Source organism: Fusarium oxysporum, chromosome VI (genome assembly GCF_013085055.1).
Source record: "Fusarium oxysporum Fo47 chromosome VI, complete sequence".
Classification (NCBI taxonomy): Eukaryota; Fungi; Ascomycota; class Sordariomycetes; order Hypocreales; family Nectriaceae; genus Fusarium; species Fusarium oxysporum.
In genome coordinates, this window is record NC_072845.1 from 213978 (window position 1) to 228567 (window position 14590).

At 41.2% G+C, this 14590-nt stretch overlaps 4 protein-coding genes across 4 annotated transcripts; 1 reads left to right on the forward strand and 3 right to left on the reverse strand.

The window, feature by feature from the left end:
- Positions 1-356: 356 nt before the first annotated feature.
- On the forward strand, positions 357-2190 carry FOBCDRAFT_320153 (uncharacterized protein). Its single transcript, XM_059612040.1, has 3 exons — positions 357-1197; positions 1249-1551; positions 1600-2190. Exons 1-3 carry the CDS (start codon positions 580-582, stop codon positions 1759-1761), a joined length of 1083 nt encoding a protein of 360 aa, XP_059465048.1. The 5' UTR covers positions 357-579; the 3' UTR covers positions 1762-2190.
- Positions 2191-3383: 1193 nt separating this feature from the next.
- On the reverse strand, positions 3384-4552 carry FOBCDRAFT_294093 (uncharacterized protein; the record flags this gene model as incomplete). The annotated part of the gene is made up of 1 exon (XM_031187501.3): positions 3384-4552. The coding sequence occupies one exon, from the start codon at positions 4550-4552 to the stop codon at positions 3389-3391; it is 1164 nt and encodes a 387-aa protein (XP_031038636.2). The 3' UTR covers positions 3384-3388.
- A 1916-nt stretch (positions 4553-6468) lies between these two features.
- Positions 6469-7402, reverse strand: FOBCDRAFT_294097 (uncharacterized protein; the record flags this gene model as incomplete). Its single annotated transcript, XM_054704893.1, has 2 exons — positions 6469-7226; positions 7351-7402. The coding sequence occupies 2 exons, from the start codon at positions 7400-7402 to the stop codon at positions 6469-6471; spliced, it is 810 nt and encodes a 269-aa protein (XP_054560868.1).
- A 1688-nt stretch (positions 7403-9090) lies between these two features.
- Positions 9091-10815, reverse strand: FOBCDRAFT_240584 (beta-lactamase/transpeptidase-like protein; the record flags this gene model as incomplete). Its single annotated transcript, XM_059610316.1, has 4 exons — positions 9091-9508; positions 9558-10256; positions 10354-10547; positions 10738-10815. The coding sequence occupies 4 exons, from the start codon at positions 10813-10815 to the stop codon at positions 9091-9093; spliced, it is 1389 nt and encodes a 462-aa protein (XP_059467311.1).
- Between the last annotated feature and the right edge of the window lie 3775 nt (positions 10816-14590).

Consider the following 14590-nt stretch of genomic DNA (forward strand, 5'->3'; position numbering starts at 1 on the left):
AAAATAGGTAGAGAGGCAGAATTTCGGGGGGACGGCTATGTACTCCGGGATCTTTGTTTCTCTTTTCTTTTTTCTTCCCCACTAAGCGGGGAGGGGTCCTTCTTTACTGAATATTATCAGCCTCGGTAAATCCTTGCTGGTTGAAGAGGCGCTTCTCGCGTGTGGGTTATTTGCTTCTTCAACTCTTAATATTTCCGCGGACCCTTGTAAAGCTAGGCCACATTGGTAGTTGACAGATCGATTTGGTTGTCATGCCTAGCCAGTGACATCTATCTGATCTGAAGTCCAATATAAGAGCTGCCACAACATCCTGTCTTGATTGTGTCAGTCATGCCCATAATAACAGTTAGTTCGCTCACAGAGCAGTACCATCTCTCGACAAACCGTCTTGCTCAACCATACCGGTACTCGTATCATCGATATCGCTAGTCCATGTCCAGCGAACTTTTCAGAAAGCTTTATTAGGCACCCTCTTACTACGGTTACAGGAACCGTTATTACACCGACCACTCACTATAAAACAGAATCAGTTTATATTCGGACTATTCTCATTCATCGCCCGGTGCTCAGGTCTCCAGTATGACATCTTCTGTTGTACCCCGAAAGTATGCCGACTACCATCTGTCTCCGAACCGGCAGCCACTGCCCTCCATCTCAGAGTTCATTCGAGACACTAAGCCAGCCACTTGTACTCATACACCTCTCTCCAGCGTCCAGACTGACTCCGGACTTTCCCTGCCTCTCGCATCTATCCATCGAACGCTACCTAAGACAGGGAAGAACCCATCATTGCATCAACTGCTCTCAGCTTCACCCTTCCCTCCCCGACAACATAGCCTACCTGCCGTCTCGGATCCTCTACCGCCACCTTTCGCCAGCCTTCCATCACCTCTTCCTGTCTCTAACTTTTGCCAGAGTCCCTCAGTCAAGGCGGAGATTCTATCTCAGCATCGCCAACCCCAGCAGCAGAAGACGCAAGAGCCTCATCCTCCTTTCAGACAAGTACATTCTCACTCTGCTTCACCATCCCTCCCTCCAGATCCGATTTACTCTCAACCCCGCCCACTGCCTCCTGGCCAGATACCTCTTGCCCCTTATCCAACCCCTCCCAGGAACGGCTTTGCTACTCAAGCCGGATATGACGCCTCAGTCAAAAGACACCCTAGGAGCTGGAGCTACCGAGATTCTTTAAGTCAAGTGAGTTAACATAAGCCCCGATGCAAGGTCGGCAGAACTGACTATGTCTAGATTAGTTCCTCATCCCGCACCATTCTTAACTGTGCTGAAAAGTATAATCGAATTGCTTGTGAGCAGCACGGGGCTCACGTGATCTTAGAAAGGCTGCCAACAGAATGGGAACTTAGCAGCATGCTGAGTAACATGGAGCTCATCAAGCGTTCTCTAGAACATATTGAGGACTTCGTGCAAACATCGATTCAGAATGAGCGGGCTAGTGAAGGAGCCAAGATGAAGGAGGAGAACCATGCGACTATTTCTGTATATGCTTTGCAGCCCTCATCTGGTACGACAGGAACCACGAAGCGACTGGCAGTAAGTTTATTTATTAGAGGGGGAAACGAAAAACTGACGTATTGACAGTGTGCGTCCCGAACTGGCAGATGCCAAAATTGCGGCCGAACCCAGACCCCTGAATGGCGCCGCGGACCTAATGGAATGAGGACACTGTGTAACGCATGCGGCTTACACTATGCAAAACTAAAAAATAAGCGTCAAATAAAAGCAAGTTCGATCCGTCCGTAACCCGAAAAAGCACTTCAGCTGCGAGGCTCAGAGTTGCTGCAGGGTGGCTTCGGCCCAGGAGTCACCATTCCGTATCATTTCTCAACTATCAGTTCAGATATTCTAAAAGTCATCCACCATTAAAAGACCATCCTAGGGTACTTTCCCGTTAAGGATTAATGGATATTCGAGGCTAGCTTCGCTCATACCGCAATCCTTCCAACAACACGTAATCCAGACGTGTACCAATACTTCATTTTTGGACTGTCAACGTTGGCCGGTTTCTGTATGTCTATTTGCAATACTATGGAGCTTAGAAACTGGCGAGTAGGGCCACAGCACTGCTATTATTTATTAAATTATTTCTTCTTACGTATCTTTAGGACTATTTTAAGCAGAGTAGATTTCGGTTTATATAAAAGATCCTCTTGAGCCTCACATCAATAGAGCGATACCAGTAACAAAGCCTTTATATATCACTTAACAGGCTTATTCCTTTTGAGCTTAGCTACGCTTACTCACAGTGACTAACGAAACGTAAGGAACCTCTATACCAGCTAGCCACAAATACCTATTACTCCTTTTCCACATATTAAGCCTAGTTGAAGTGATTTTCACAATAGTTACCATATTTATCAAGACCTCAAGGCTGTAGATATGGTAGTTTTGATCACCTGCTAACACTAACATATAAACACAGACGTAAGTGCCCCACGAGCTTATCGTGGGCTGATATTGAGTGTAGTGAAGAACGGCTTCTGGCTAGTGAAAGGGGGCAAGTTAAGGGGTCAGCAGAGCGTAATTACTATAGCTTAGTTCAGAGACTTGCTGTGCATGTTTGATGACGTTTGGTTATTGGGACAGTGAATACTTTGATTCAGTCGGCTGCTGGACACTGAAGTTTGGGGAAAGCCTGTCACATCCTGGTGAGACGAGTCTGTAATTATGTTGAAGCTTCTCTACTTTGGATAATTAGAGTTAGAGCAGTACACTACGACATAGACTACTATTACCAAAGTTAAAAACTTAACACTATATCTGCTTTCACTTTCCTTTTATTAGGAGTATTATATATAGACTTTGCCCTGTTCTGAATGCCTTGCTCAAGCCTTATTGACAAAGCCCTCAGTAACAGGTAGTGAGCTTGAATGATACTATAAGCTTGGAACAGAACGTTTGGATAATCCTATTTGGTGGTAGATTAATTAAAAGAACATTTTCCTACGTTTGAGAAGATTTGCATAGGATGCGATTGCTATTCCATGTTTGGTAGCCAGGTGAGAGAGCATTTGGTCTGATGAAGCCTACATGCACCTTAAAGCGGCATTCTCTGCTTGGATTGAGCATTGAGTCGGTCCAACTACTGAAGAGCTGGGTTATGGGAGGGTGTATTAGTCTAGGGAGGCTATGAAGCAGCAACAGGACTAGTCAGAACCTAAGGACAGGGCCCCAAGGCTAAAAATAGCTTCGCATACGGTATGATATATCATACATTAATCATATATTAAACATATCAGATGCAGAAGGCAAATTGTCAGTTCAGATCGGATTTAGGTCCTAATCTGATAAATTGATTTGAGGGCAGCTTTGCGAAACTCATCTAAAACTGCATGCGTTGTTTCAGTCTTGAAGCTGTCAATCGTGTGCCTTAACCCTCCAGTTGAAATTGTACAACCCGTCGTACCTCGGGAAATGTTGCTACGCCGATGGATGAGGCCCAAATCTGACTGACCAAAGTCGCATAATCCACCCATGGCATCATGAACCAAAAATAGCCATGTAAACTATCCGATATACCATCTGGATCAACCCAAGTATCATTGGGAATATCCAAAACATCCACTTGCACATCCGTTGGCAGAGAAAGATGTCGCACGTCTTTGCTGTCGGCATCGCCAAGGCGAATATGATATTGACCCTCGAACTCCTGTACTCCTGTACTCCAATCGTTAAGTACTCCAAGTTGCCAATCAAGGTTTCTTTCTCGACAAAAATCATTCTCAATAACATTCCAAGGAATATCGCACTTTGGAAAACGGTCCCGTAATGCTAAAAGCCAATCTACATCATTCTTCCTATCAAGGTCTAAGACCAAAAAGTCGTTCTGTGATCCGACCGAAAACCTAGAGATTGGAAGGTTGTATGATCGGCAAACGAGTTGTAGTTCTTTGACCTTCGATGAAAATGATGGGCCCGATTCTGAGGAATAAAAACAAGATAGTGTTGTAGACCAACGAGACAGTTCCTCTAAATGAAGCGCATTCCCGATGTTCTTTGGACAGAGAATTACAGTTTCAAAGACGTTTTCGATATCATAAAAATGACCTTGGATGCGCCGATGAAGATCGATATAGAGTAAGTCGCGTTTTGGATCCACCCAGCCATATATGCGGTCGACATATTTCAAGTTACAGATATCATACCTGCCCGATATGAGAGAAAGTTTTCGATTTCTGATGATGATTTCCCTGACTTCTTTGCTCAAGATCATAAGTCCCGGCAAGTCATGTCGATAGTGAGGATACTGCCTGCCACTTCCTTCTATTCGGCGTGCGTACGGAATGTATATTCGAGGTGAAGATAGAGAGAACGCCAGGTTCCAAATCTTGCTTCGGACTTCCGCCGGTAGCTTTGCGAAGTAGTGGAATTCATAGAGATGTCCCGCTGAGTCGTCAGGCGGCGGCAGTTGTCGGGCTGAGACATCAATCGAAATATGAGGAGGCTGACATGCTATGTCACCTTTGCTGGAGAGTTGTCCGCGGCTTGGATCTGACGAAAGAGTAGTCGCCAGCACTGAAGATTCATCTTCCATTTTGGTCCGCCATGAAACGACGAACGAGGGCATGCAAAATTCCCAGTGTGACCAGGGGTGGCAATGGCGGTCAATAAATGCATAAATTCATTCCGCCCGGAAGGACTCGTATGGCCAAGTGCGCTAGCATGTTTGCGGCACTTTTGTTTCTCTCCATCAGTCAACAGGCGGTCCAAAGTTAAATTACGTTTATTTCATCGGGGACATAAGATTGCGCAAGGTACGGGGTGAGGGGTTTATTGTATAAGAATAGCTGTACATCCACCTAACTCTGTAGAGCACTGGGGCTTCCTGCGATTGCTATCTGACTAGTTATTTGATATGTTATCATTCATAAATTTCTTGTTATTCATATTTGGTCATATTTTGCTGCGTCTCCATTCCATCAAGCTGGCCACCACAACCATTTGCTGGTGCTTGAAGGCCCTTCAGGCAGCGCAGTCCATGTCATGCAGCTCCTAAGTGACAAGCTAGATGTGATTCTCTGGACTGACTAGCATTCTTGGCTCAAGAACTACTGGTTCAGGCTGGCTAATGTCTACATACCTTTAGTCTTGAAAATATAACCCGTGGCCTCCATACTGCCTGCCTTTGCGGTGACTATTATTGCACGCCTGCCAGGCTAAGGAACTTGATGCTCAAGGAAAGCAAGGAGTGGGATGCACAGGATCTGACCTGAAATAACACAATCAGCAAAGTTAAAACTCTGAGACGGTACATTACTGTGAAGATGGCCATATGTCATTGAAACTGGACTTTTCAAACCTCGGTACCATGGCGAGTTCTAGACCGCGGTCTAATGGCGAAAGTACTTACGGCCTAGGCCTTTCCTTGTCTAGCCTGACCCACAAGGTAACATCGCCTCGTTTATTGTGAACGTAGTAAGTCCATCTCCTGAGAACTACAATCATCAAGGGGAAAATAAACTCTATTACAACAGCTAGTTTAATAACAACAATTAAGAAAGCACACTCTTTTTCATGGTTTTCATCTAATCTTAGATGAAAAAAAGGAAGGTCTTCCTGGAAGTGTGAAGTCAGGGCGTCAAGAGTCCCCCTGGACCTTGGGTAGCATTTCCAATGAGACAAAATCATAACATTAACCATCATGAGTTAGCTTTATGTCCCTTGTATCCTCTATGCTAAACATGACTTGTTAAAGGTATATATGCTGCAGTCGTAATCTTCGACAAGGACAACATCCGGGGTTTTAATTTGGTCAAACTGCTAGAGCTGTCACTGTTAGCAAGCAAGAAAAGTGGCTGCCTTCGCCTTCGGCCTACTCCGACCCTCTTATGACGATCACTCGGCGGTCAAAGTCCACCCGTGACGGGCGGTGAGTGGCTATTTAATACCAGGACGCAACCAATGACAATATGCCATCTTACAGACTAGCCTTGAATATTACAATTGCGGAATACAGGTCGATCACCTAATCCCAAATGGTTTATTCATACTGTCTTAGGATGTCAAGGTTTGTCCAGTTACATGACAGCTATCTGGGAGTCTCTTGGTGATGTAACCCTAAGCTTGGAAGTGGTTTATACTTCGTGGCTTGCAGCATCATATGGGGGTATAGAATTAGAGCATAGAGAGCGGGGTTATACGTATCCCATAATCTGGCAGGTCGTCGTAGCCTAGTCTCCTGGGTCTGCCGGCGTTAGTTATGGCCGAAGCTGACCAGAAGATCGTCAACGCGACACGTCGATGACATCCATGTGGATACGCACCAGTTTCAACTGCCGGGGTAATTTACTGAACTAACGAATGTGGCTGAGTATAGTACATTATTTACATGTTCCAGGCAGATAGCTACTGCTAGTGATGCATTACGGAGGGTTGAGAGTAAGGGGTGTCGGGATAAAGCGGGGGAGTATTGACGAGGAACTTGGCTTCTAGATATTCATTATGACTGATCTACTTGCCATACCTCATATCAGTTTGATGAAGCGCTTGCGGTATTGCGCCGAGATAGCCCACCTCGATATACTCTACCTTGATGGCATCCTTATCATATATAGTGCAAATATTTGAGGAGCTGGTATTGCTGAAGGGAAGGACCGAGGTGGTCATGCTGGTCTGGATATTTCTAACACTATAGTCGCCTGGTGTTGAGGAGGTCGAGATGTTGGAGGGGATGGCGCAGGAGATGGTGCTCCCCAAGGATTCGCAGTTGTTAGACAAGGGGATATATTGTTGGTTATAGTCGTGGTGGCTGTTGTAGTCCTCCGAGAATGGTGCTCTGTGAGTGCTAGAAATGGCAGCGCTACCAGTGCTGACGTTGCCATTGCAAACTGTTGTTGTTGTTGTTGTTGTTGTTGTTGTTGTTGTTGTTGTTGTTGTTGTTGTTGTTGGTTGTGGTGCTGTTGTTGACAACTCGTCGGGAAATAAAAGTTGTCGTGCAGTTGGATCTGATTCATGGCAAGATAACGAGGCTGCTGGCGCGCCCGTAATCTCCTTGAGTCGGATCAGCTCTCTCTCTATAGCCGTATTTCGGCGTAATAAATCCTGGATGGTCTGATCATGACTTTGGTTGCTCTTGAGCTCCGCTAGCTCGCGCTCTAGCCGCTCTATATACTCTTTGGTGCGGACGCGTATCGCCCTCTGAGCCTCTCGATCGTTGGCTCTCTTGCGGGCGAGCTGTTCAGGAGTAAGGGTAGAAACCCTTCTGGTTTCTAAACAACGCTATATTAGTATGATCATAATAGCTTGCCCTGCTTTCCTTCCCTTTACTTCTGTTAAATAAAATATATCGGAGATCCATAGCATTAAATGAAAGAAAGAGACGAGGCAACTTACTGTTTCGCTTGGGTTTCCCGGGCTCTGTTGATAATGATTGGATCATGTTCATTGTGTATGAGGAGGCGGAAAGTCGACTGAAAAAGGATGGCAGGCGGGGCAGGAGGTACTAAATATCCTATTTTTCTTGTTCTGCCTTTGTGCGAGTGTGTCCCTCTTCTCCCAAACTTGTAAAGCCACCTGCATGGCGATGGTAGACTACTAGTATCCTCCATGTCCCAAGCCTCCAAGAAATATGCACAAGGGAGGGTGTGTAAATTCGACATGCCTCAAATCCCGTTCCTTAAGCCCTTGGGGAGACTTCCAAAGGCCTTGACTCCTCCCAATACACCATCATTTTAATATTATGTTCGTGGCCGATATATCGCAATCTTAGACGACCGGGGTTAAGACTAGCTTTAACGAGATCTGCACTCTAAGAAACCGATGTCTTATTTGACTTTATGACAGTCGGGGTGTCTCAACAAACCGAGAGCCGAGAATGCACACCATACCTGCAGAAACGGCAACGGGATGTCAAATTTTGTCTCGCTAACGTCTCGTCTAACAAGCCGCGATGACTGTGCATAAGGAATGAGACAGATGGACACCAATCTTCGTAATCTCGGCGTAACTCAGAAATAACCAATCAGATTACTCCTGTGACAGGCTCCGTTAGGAGGGATGGGCCAAGCCCATCCAGAAACAAAATACAGGTTACAAGGGTCGCAAATATATAAATATGGTTCCGTACTGTACAACTGAAGAGCGAAAGTCCCGCTTTCTGGTTGTTGCTAGGGTTCCACACAACTAAGGGGTCGGGTTTCTCCACAAGCTTGTTTTGAATGTGTTTGGACTAGAGCAATGCCGTCTGCACACGGAGAATCGTGTCATAACAAGTAATCAGTTGTATTTAACCTACATTGATGCTGCCCACTCTCTAGGCTAAACCAGTCCCAGGCTCTCCACATTTACCCCACACCTCCACCAACTGACTGGTAGGTTCTCCAGTGGTGTCAGCTGCGGCTGTCGTGGAGTGAGTAAACTCGAACATTCCATTGCTGGGCGACCTTTCTTTTGTTGGGCCCCTAACATCACCTTGCTAAGCCTCTGCGTCTTGCATGCAAGTACTTGTTGACGACAATCTGCGCTCGCACTAATGATTCCTTGGGATCGTGTATTTCTGTGATTGCGAACACGCTGTTGCAATCAGAGCCCAACTTGAAAGAATTGTCAACCGCAGACATGTACATTTTCAACAACCATCAGACTACAATGACAGAAAGACATCCCCTGCCGCACTCTCATGTCAACAAGAATGGATCGGTCCATGAGTAACATTCAAGACTCGTTCGAACAGACGACAGTTATTGAGCTGCCCTTGCAAACTTGCAGATCATCACCTCAGCTCAACAAAGGTAATAAGAAATATGGCTTGCAAAGTGCATAACTAGTTTTTCATTACTGCAGCTTTGCATTTTAGGCAGTACTAGTTTAAAAATAGTTAGGCAATATCGGTCGAGAAAATATTTTCTTTTGCCACTTCATCTACACTTTCTGTTACAAGTTATAAAACAACAAATGGGTATATAATAAATAAGGAAAGAAACAAGTCTCGACTATGGTTGACACTTATAATACAGTAAGATGTTTCCTTCTTCAAGGTCAAATTGGTAGTATACCATCTACCCATGATTAAGGGATCTCCGCGGAGCCGGCCAGTCTGCCGGAGGACAATATGATACTAACAAAGTATGCGGGTCAACATGCCGCGTTACAGCTAATAACAGCCAATAATTGCCTATTCGTTCCCCCCTGCAGTCCAGCCACCTTTCCATTACTCCCGATCTTGAACTCCCCAGCCACGAACTCGACTATATACCCTGGATTCTCCAAAACAGGCAGGTAGATAGTCCAATAGTCACCGGAAACGTGATGCAGCCTCATCTGGTGCTTCCACGTCATGTCGTGGCGGTCTGCGACAAAAACTTTCTCACCTGATCCACCAGGGTGAGGGTCTTCCCGTAACGTAATCCGTCCATACCCTGGGTCGTAGGATATGCCCTCCAACTCCGTAATGTTCAGAGTAGGCGGCAACGGCGGCTGAGGACGCTCAGGGTAGAGAATATCAACAGCCTCATCTGCAGGAGGGTCTAGCTCCTTCATCATCTTTTTACATCTCACTTAATTAGTAAATATTTCGTAGGACAGTGGAAGGCGTGTCGGACTTAGACTTGACATCAGAACGCTCGTTCTCTGGGATTTTAAGTCGGTCCTGCATCAAGTTACATGCCAGGATTTCCTCCACGGCATTTGAAGTAAGGGCCGTGTTCGCGAACGCAACGACGCCATACCTGATACTAGGCAACCAATAGACTTGGGCTCCATAGGTGTGCACCCCTCCGCTGTGAGTATATATAGCATGCCCCTTAAAGAGGCTGTGGTGCCAGCCGAGTCCATATGTCACCATGTCGCTGGGTTCATCCAGCTGCGTGGGTTCAATCATTCTTGAAGACTTTATATCTCTGTGTACCTCTTTGAAGAATGGAGCTGCCTCGTGAAGTAGGCATTTTACCCACTTAGCGAAGTCGAGGACATTTGAGAAAATTGCCCCGGCGCCGCTGAGCTCAGTAACGTTTATGAAAGGAGCCTCACCGTATTTTCCTTCCTTTATGTCCCAATAGTAACCCGAAGCAAGTTGATTAGGGGCATGGCTTGCGTCTTGGAGATCGAAAAGGGTTGAGTCCATATCCAGCGGCACCCAGATCAGCTCTTTCAGCACGTCTCTAAGCCATTTGCCTGTGATAATCTTAATAACATGTGAGATTGTGGCATACATCAAATTCGTATAAGAGTACTTGACCCATGGTTCGGTGGTTAAAGGTAGATTCCTTAAAGTTGTGGACAATATCTTTCGACTTGGCTTTCTCCCCTTTCACTAGCCCCTCGTAGGCTTTATCGTGAGCTGCCATCCCCGTGCGATGGCTTATAGCATCGTCCAGGGTGATATGCTCCGTTGCCTACAAGTCCTGAAGCACGAAATCGTCATGAATGATTGTGGAGATTGTCGTCGACCAACCGTTGGCGAGAGCCGGGTACTCTCCAGAGTCGATCAGGTGGGCTAGAGTAGGGGACGTCTGTGCCTTTGTAGTCGAAGCGGTGTACCAAAGCGTTTCCGGTGTGACTGGCTTATCAGGCAATGCCGCAAATCCGTATCCCTATATCGCATTAGTATCGTCCTTACTCATGCAATTAAGTCGATGATGCAGAGCGTAGGGGAGTCAAGCGCATACCTTTGCGAAGGCTTCGTTGCCATCGATCAACAGCAATCGATAAACCAGGGACTTTCCAATTATCCAATGTCTCTGTCGCAAAATTGTCAAACTCCTTGTTAAGCGGAATGCGAACGTTTAACTGGGCAGTTACACCCCTGAAGGTGAAGTACCCTATCGTGAGGCTTGCGATGAGGTTCCGAAGCTTTAGCATGGTGTACATTTATACACCACTAATGCCACTTATATGTTGATCAGATAACTCGAATGTCGGGAGGCAAAAGTGAAGAATAACGGTGTTTGACTCCATGCCAGCATGATGGCATGCGCCATATACTCATAGGTAAGATAGAACTAGGCAAAATTCGCCTGAAATGGGTCATGTTTGCGTGCAGTCGTAATAAATGTTTATGTTCATGATTCATGAGTATCGTGGCTGAGGGACCCAGGAACATGGCATATCAAACTAAAACGCGTCGTTGATATCAATATATGTGACTAATGTATTCCAGGATTAGTTTACAAGTTATTGCGATGATTAAAGAAGAGATCCGTGGTAATCTCAAGGGCCACGTAGGTTCTTCGGCTTTCCCATGTTCCTGTAGAAGGACCGAAGAACCTCACTATAACAGTGTACTTCACCGAGTGTGCTATTGGCATGTGTTGGAGGCCGCCCGTTCATAAAGCCGCAATTTTAACTAAACCTCGAGGACACGATATGAGTACCTACGAGACTGCAGAAACGGAACGATGAGACCTTGTTTCAAGCAGGTCTAGAAGGATCCGTTAACTTATCCCCAAAGAAGGAAGAAGCTCAGGAGAGCCTCATGGAGAATTCCCAGCTGAGAAAGCATCCACAATAGAGCTACCTATTACGCCACGCCCGAACCTTGCTTTCGTTTTGACCGCGAGCTACTGATTTACAACAAGAGCCGTGCTTCAGAGAACTCAAGACTTTACTTTTTACATTGCAGCAATAGGGATGCGACACGGACTCGTAAATGCGGCCATACCTACAAGACCATATGCACTCATCAGCTTGACGAAGCGGTCAGTTGCCTGTTAACTGGGTGGCTAAGAATATCCATCAAACAACCGGACAGGTAGTACACAGGAAGGGCACATGCTGGCTCAATGGATAGGTATAAATACTCGCCACTACAACATGCTGGCCGCTCCTCGTCGCATCGCTATCGGGAGGCTGCTTCCATGGAGCGGCGCTAGACCACAGCCAGGGATCCCCCCTCGCGCAAATACGTAATCTAGCCAGCTACGGTTGGGACCCTCCATTCAAATATGGTGTAATTCACATATAATATATACTTTAGGCCTATAAGGCAGACCTTAAATTAAGATTATAATAAGTTATAAAACTATATAATATGCTTTATATAAAACTTATAAATAAAATAAATAATATATAAGCCCAGGCTAATATAATCCTTAATTATTAAAAATTAAAAAAGTTTAATAAATATATTATGACTTACTATATTTTTAATTAAAACTTATAAATGTTTACTTTTTAATTATATAATTTTAAAAATAATAATAAGCTAATTATTTAAAAATTATAATATATTACTAGTTAATAAGTATTAGGCTATTAATTCTATTAGGTAATTATTAGGCTTTAATATATAATTAACTAATTAATTAATACTTATTATTTTTTAATTCTTAATAATTATAAAAGTTATTACTTAATTAACTTTAAAATATTTTATAAGAAAATAATAATATTATACTATATATATATAATTCTTTTTTTTTATATACTATAGCCTCTTAATATTAAGTACTTTAGGCTACTTAGGAAGGCCTATAATTAAGAAATAAAGTACTTAATTAAATACTTTATAACTTATATTTTTAAAATTAAGTTCTTTTTAACTTTTTATATTACATTTTAACTATTATAATAAAAAGAAATATTAAGAAAGATTTTAAAGGAGCTAGGTATTTTTTTTTATCTTAAAATATATATTCTTAAAGCTTAGTATATAGCTATAATATAATAATTAGGTTTCTAAACAGGTAAATTAATCCATACTAGGTTTATATTTATAGATAATATAAGGCATAATACTAAGTAATGCAAAATATTATATCTCTTAATAATTAAGTAATATATATTAGGCTTATTAATATAAAGATACTTTATTAATAGCTAGTAAGCTAAGTTCTATTTACTGCTAAATAAATATATATATATACTAGGAGATATATAAGTTAAATATAATTAGTTTAACTTTATTTATCTTTCTTTATTATATAAGTCAAATAATATATATTTAACTTATTATAAGGTAGGTAGCTATTAATTAGGAGAAAAAATAAGGTACTTATTTATATGCATCAGAATATATTAGGTTATAACACAATCTCTCCCCTCTCTAGGGTCTTATCCTTAAGGCCTATAAGCAACTAAGCATAAAATCTATAGGTATAATCTAAACTTACCCCTATAAACATTTTTCTATACTAATAATATATCTAATCGTATTTCTAAGTATATTAATTATCCTAAAGTGGCTTCTAAGTATTATAAAGATATTTCTAACTTAATCTATAAATTTGGTTTTAAGATACCTTATTGCTTTACCTGCTTTTATACTAACTATCCCTAATATATAGTTTCAGAAGGTAAATAGTAATGTGATTTTTATATCTCTAAGAAGTATATTAATTATAACTTTAGTAGTATAACTTCTTAAGCTTATATATCTATCTTAAAGCACTTCCTTCTTTATTTATTCTTGCTAATTTTCTTATAGTTATAAGGGTATTATATAAAAAGGATTATATTAATAAGTAGAAAAAGCAGGCTAAGGCTAACCTCTAGAAGGCCCTTACCTGCCTTTAATGCTTATATTACCAGGAAAAGTATTTATATAAAAAGGCTGCTAAAATAATCTATTATAATTATAAGGATCTTAATAAATTAGAGGCATTAGAAAATCAAGAGTTAGCTAATTATTAGGCCGCAAAATCTTCTGCTTTAAATAATATTTAGTTATTAAAAGACTATAGTATTATTAACTAGAGTGCTATACTAAATTCTTTTTTCCTTAAGGCTAATAAAAGTTCTTTAGAAGTTACTAGGTATTAGTAAGGTATTTTAATAGTTTCTATATATTTTTATTTTCTAAGTAGTTTTTTTATTTTACTAAATATTCTTTTTTACTATTCTTTATATATATGCCTTTAATTTCTTCTGCTTTATAGACTTTTAGTCTTTTTACTTCTATTAGTTTATTATCTATCTTAACTTATATTATACCTTCTACTAATTTAAGTAATAAAATATAAAAGATTAAATAGAGCCTAACCTTTAGTAATAGATCTAATTTATAGTTACTCTTTAAGACCTTTTTAATAATCTTATAAGGTCTAATATATTTAAAGTTAAGTTTATAACTTAGTTATTTTATAATAATATTTTTTATAAATAGGTATATTATATCTCCCTCTAAAAAGGTAAGACCTCTTACTTTTTTAGGGTTATAATACTATTATATCTTTTTTCTTATAAATTCTAGTTCTATTTAGAGTTTATTATATAGATTCTTTAAATTATTACTTTTAATAATTACTGCAGGGTTAGTAGTTTTAAGTTTTTATATATTATAATATATATCTAATATAAATCCGAAATTAGCATAAGCTAGTATAAGCTTTATACTCTTATTATAGGCAATATTATATACTAATTAGGCATATAATAGCTTTTTAACCTAATTATTTTATTTATAATTAATATAATACTAAAGGTATTATTTTAGTACTTAGTTTATTTATTCTATCTGCCTATTTACTTAAGGTCTAAATACTATAGTAAGCTAATAATTTAATCCTAGTAGTACTATAAATACTTACTAAAACTTAGCTATAAATATAAATCCTCTATCTAAAAGGATTTCTATTAGTAACTTATATATATTAATAATATTTCTATAAAAGATATATATAAGTTCTTCTGCATCTAT

Bases quoted from the DNA above. Each gene is read 5' to 3' on its own strand.
- FOBCDRAFT_320153 (XM_059612040.1), top strand. From the start codon at position 580: ATGACATCTTCTGTTGTACCCCGAAAGTATGCCGACTACCATCTGTCT. The intron at 1,198-1,248 runs GTGAGTTAACAT...GACTATGTCTAG, and splicing joins ACCGAGATTCTTTAAGTCAA to ATTAGTTCCTCATCCCGCAC. The intron at 1,552-1,599 runs GTAAGTTTATTT...ACGTATTGACAG, and splicing joins GAACCACGAAGCGACTGGCA to TGTGCGTCCCGAACTGGCAG.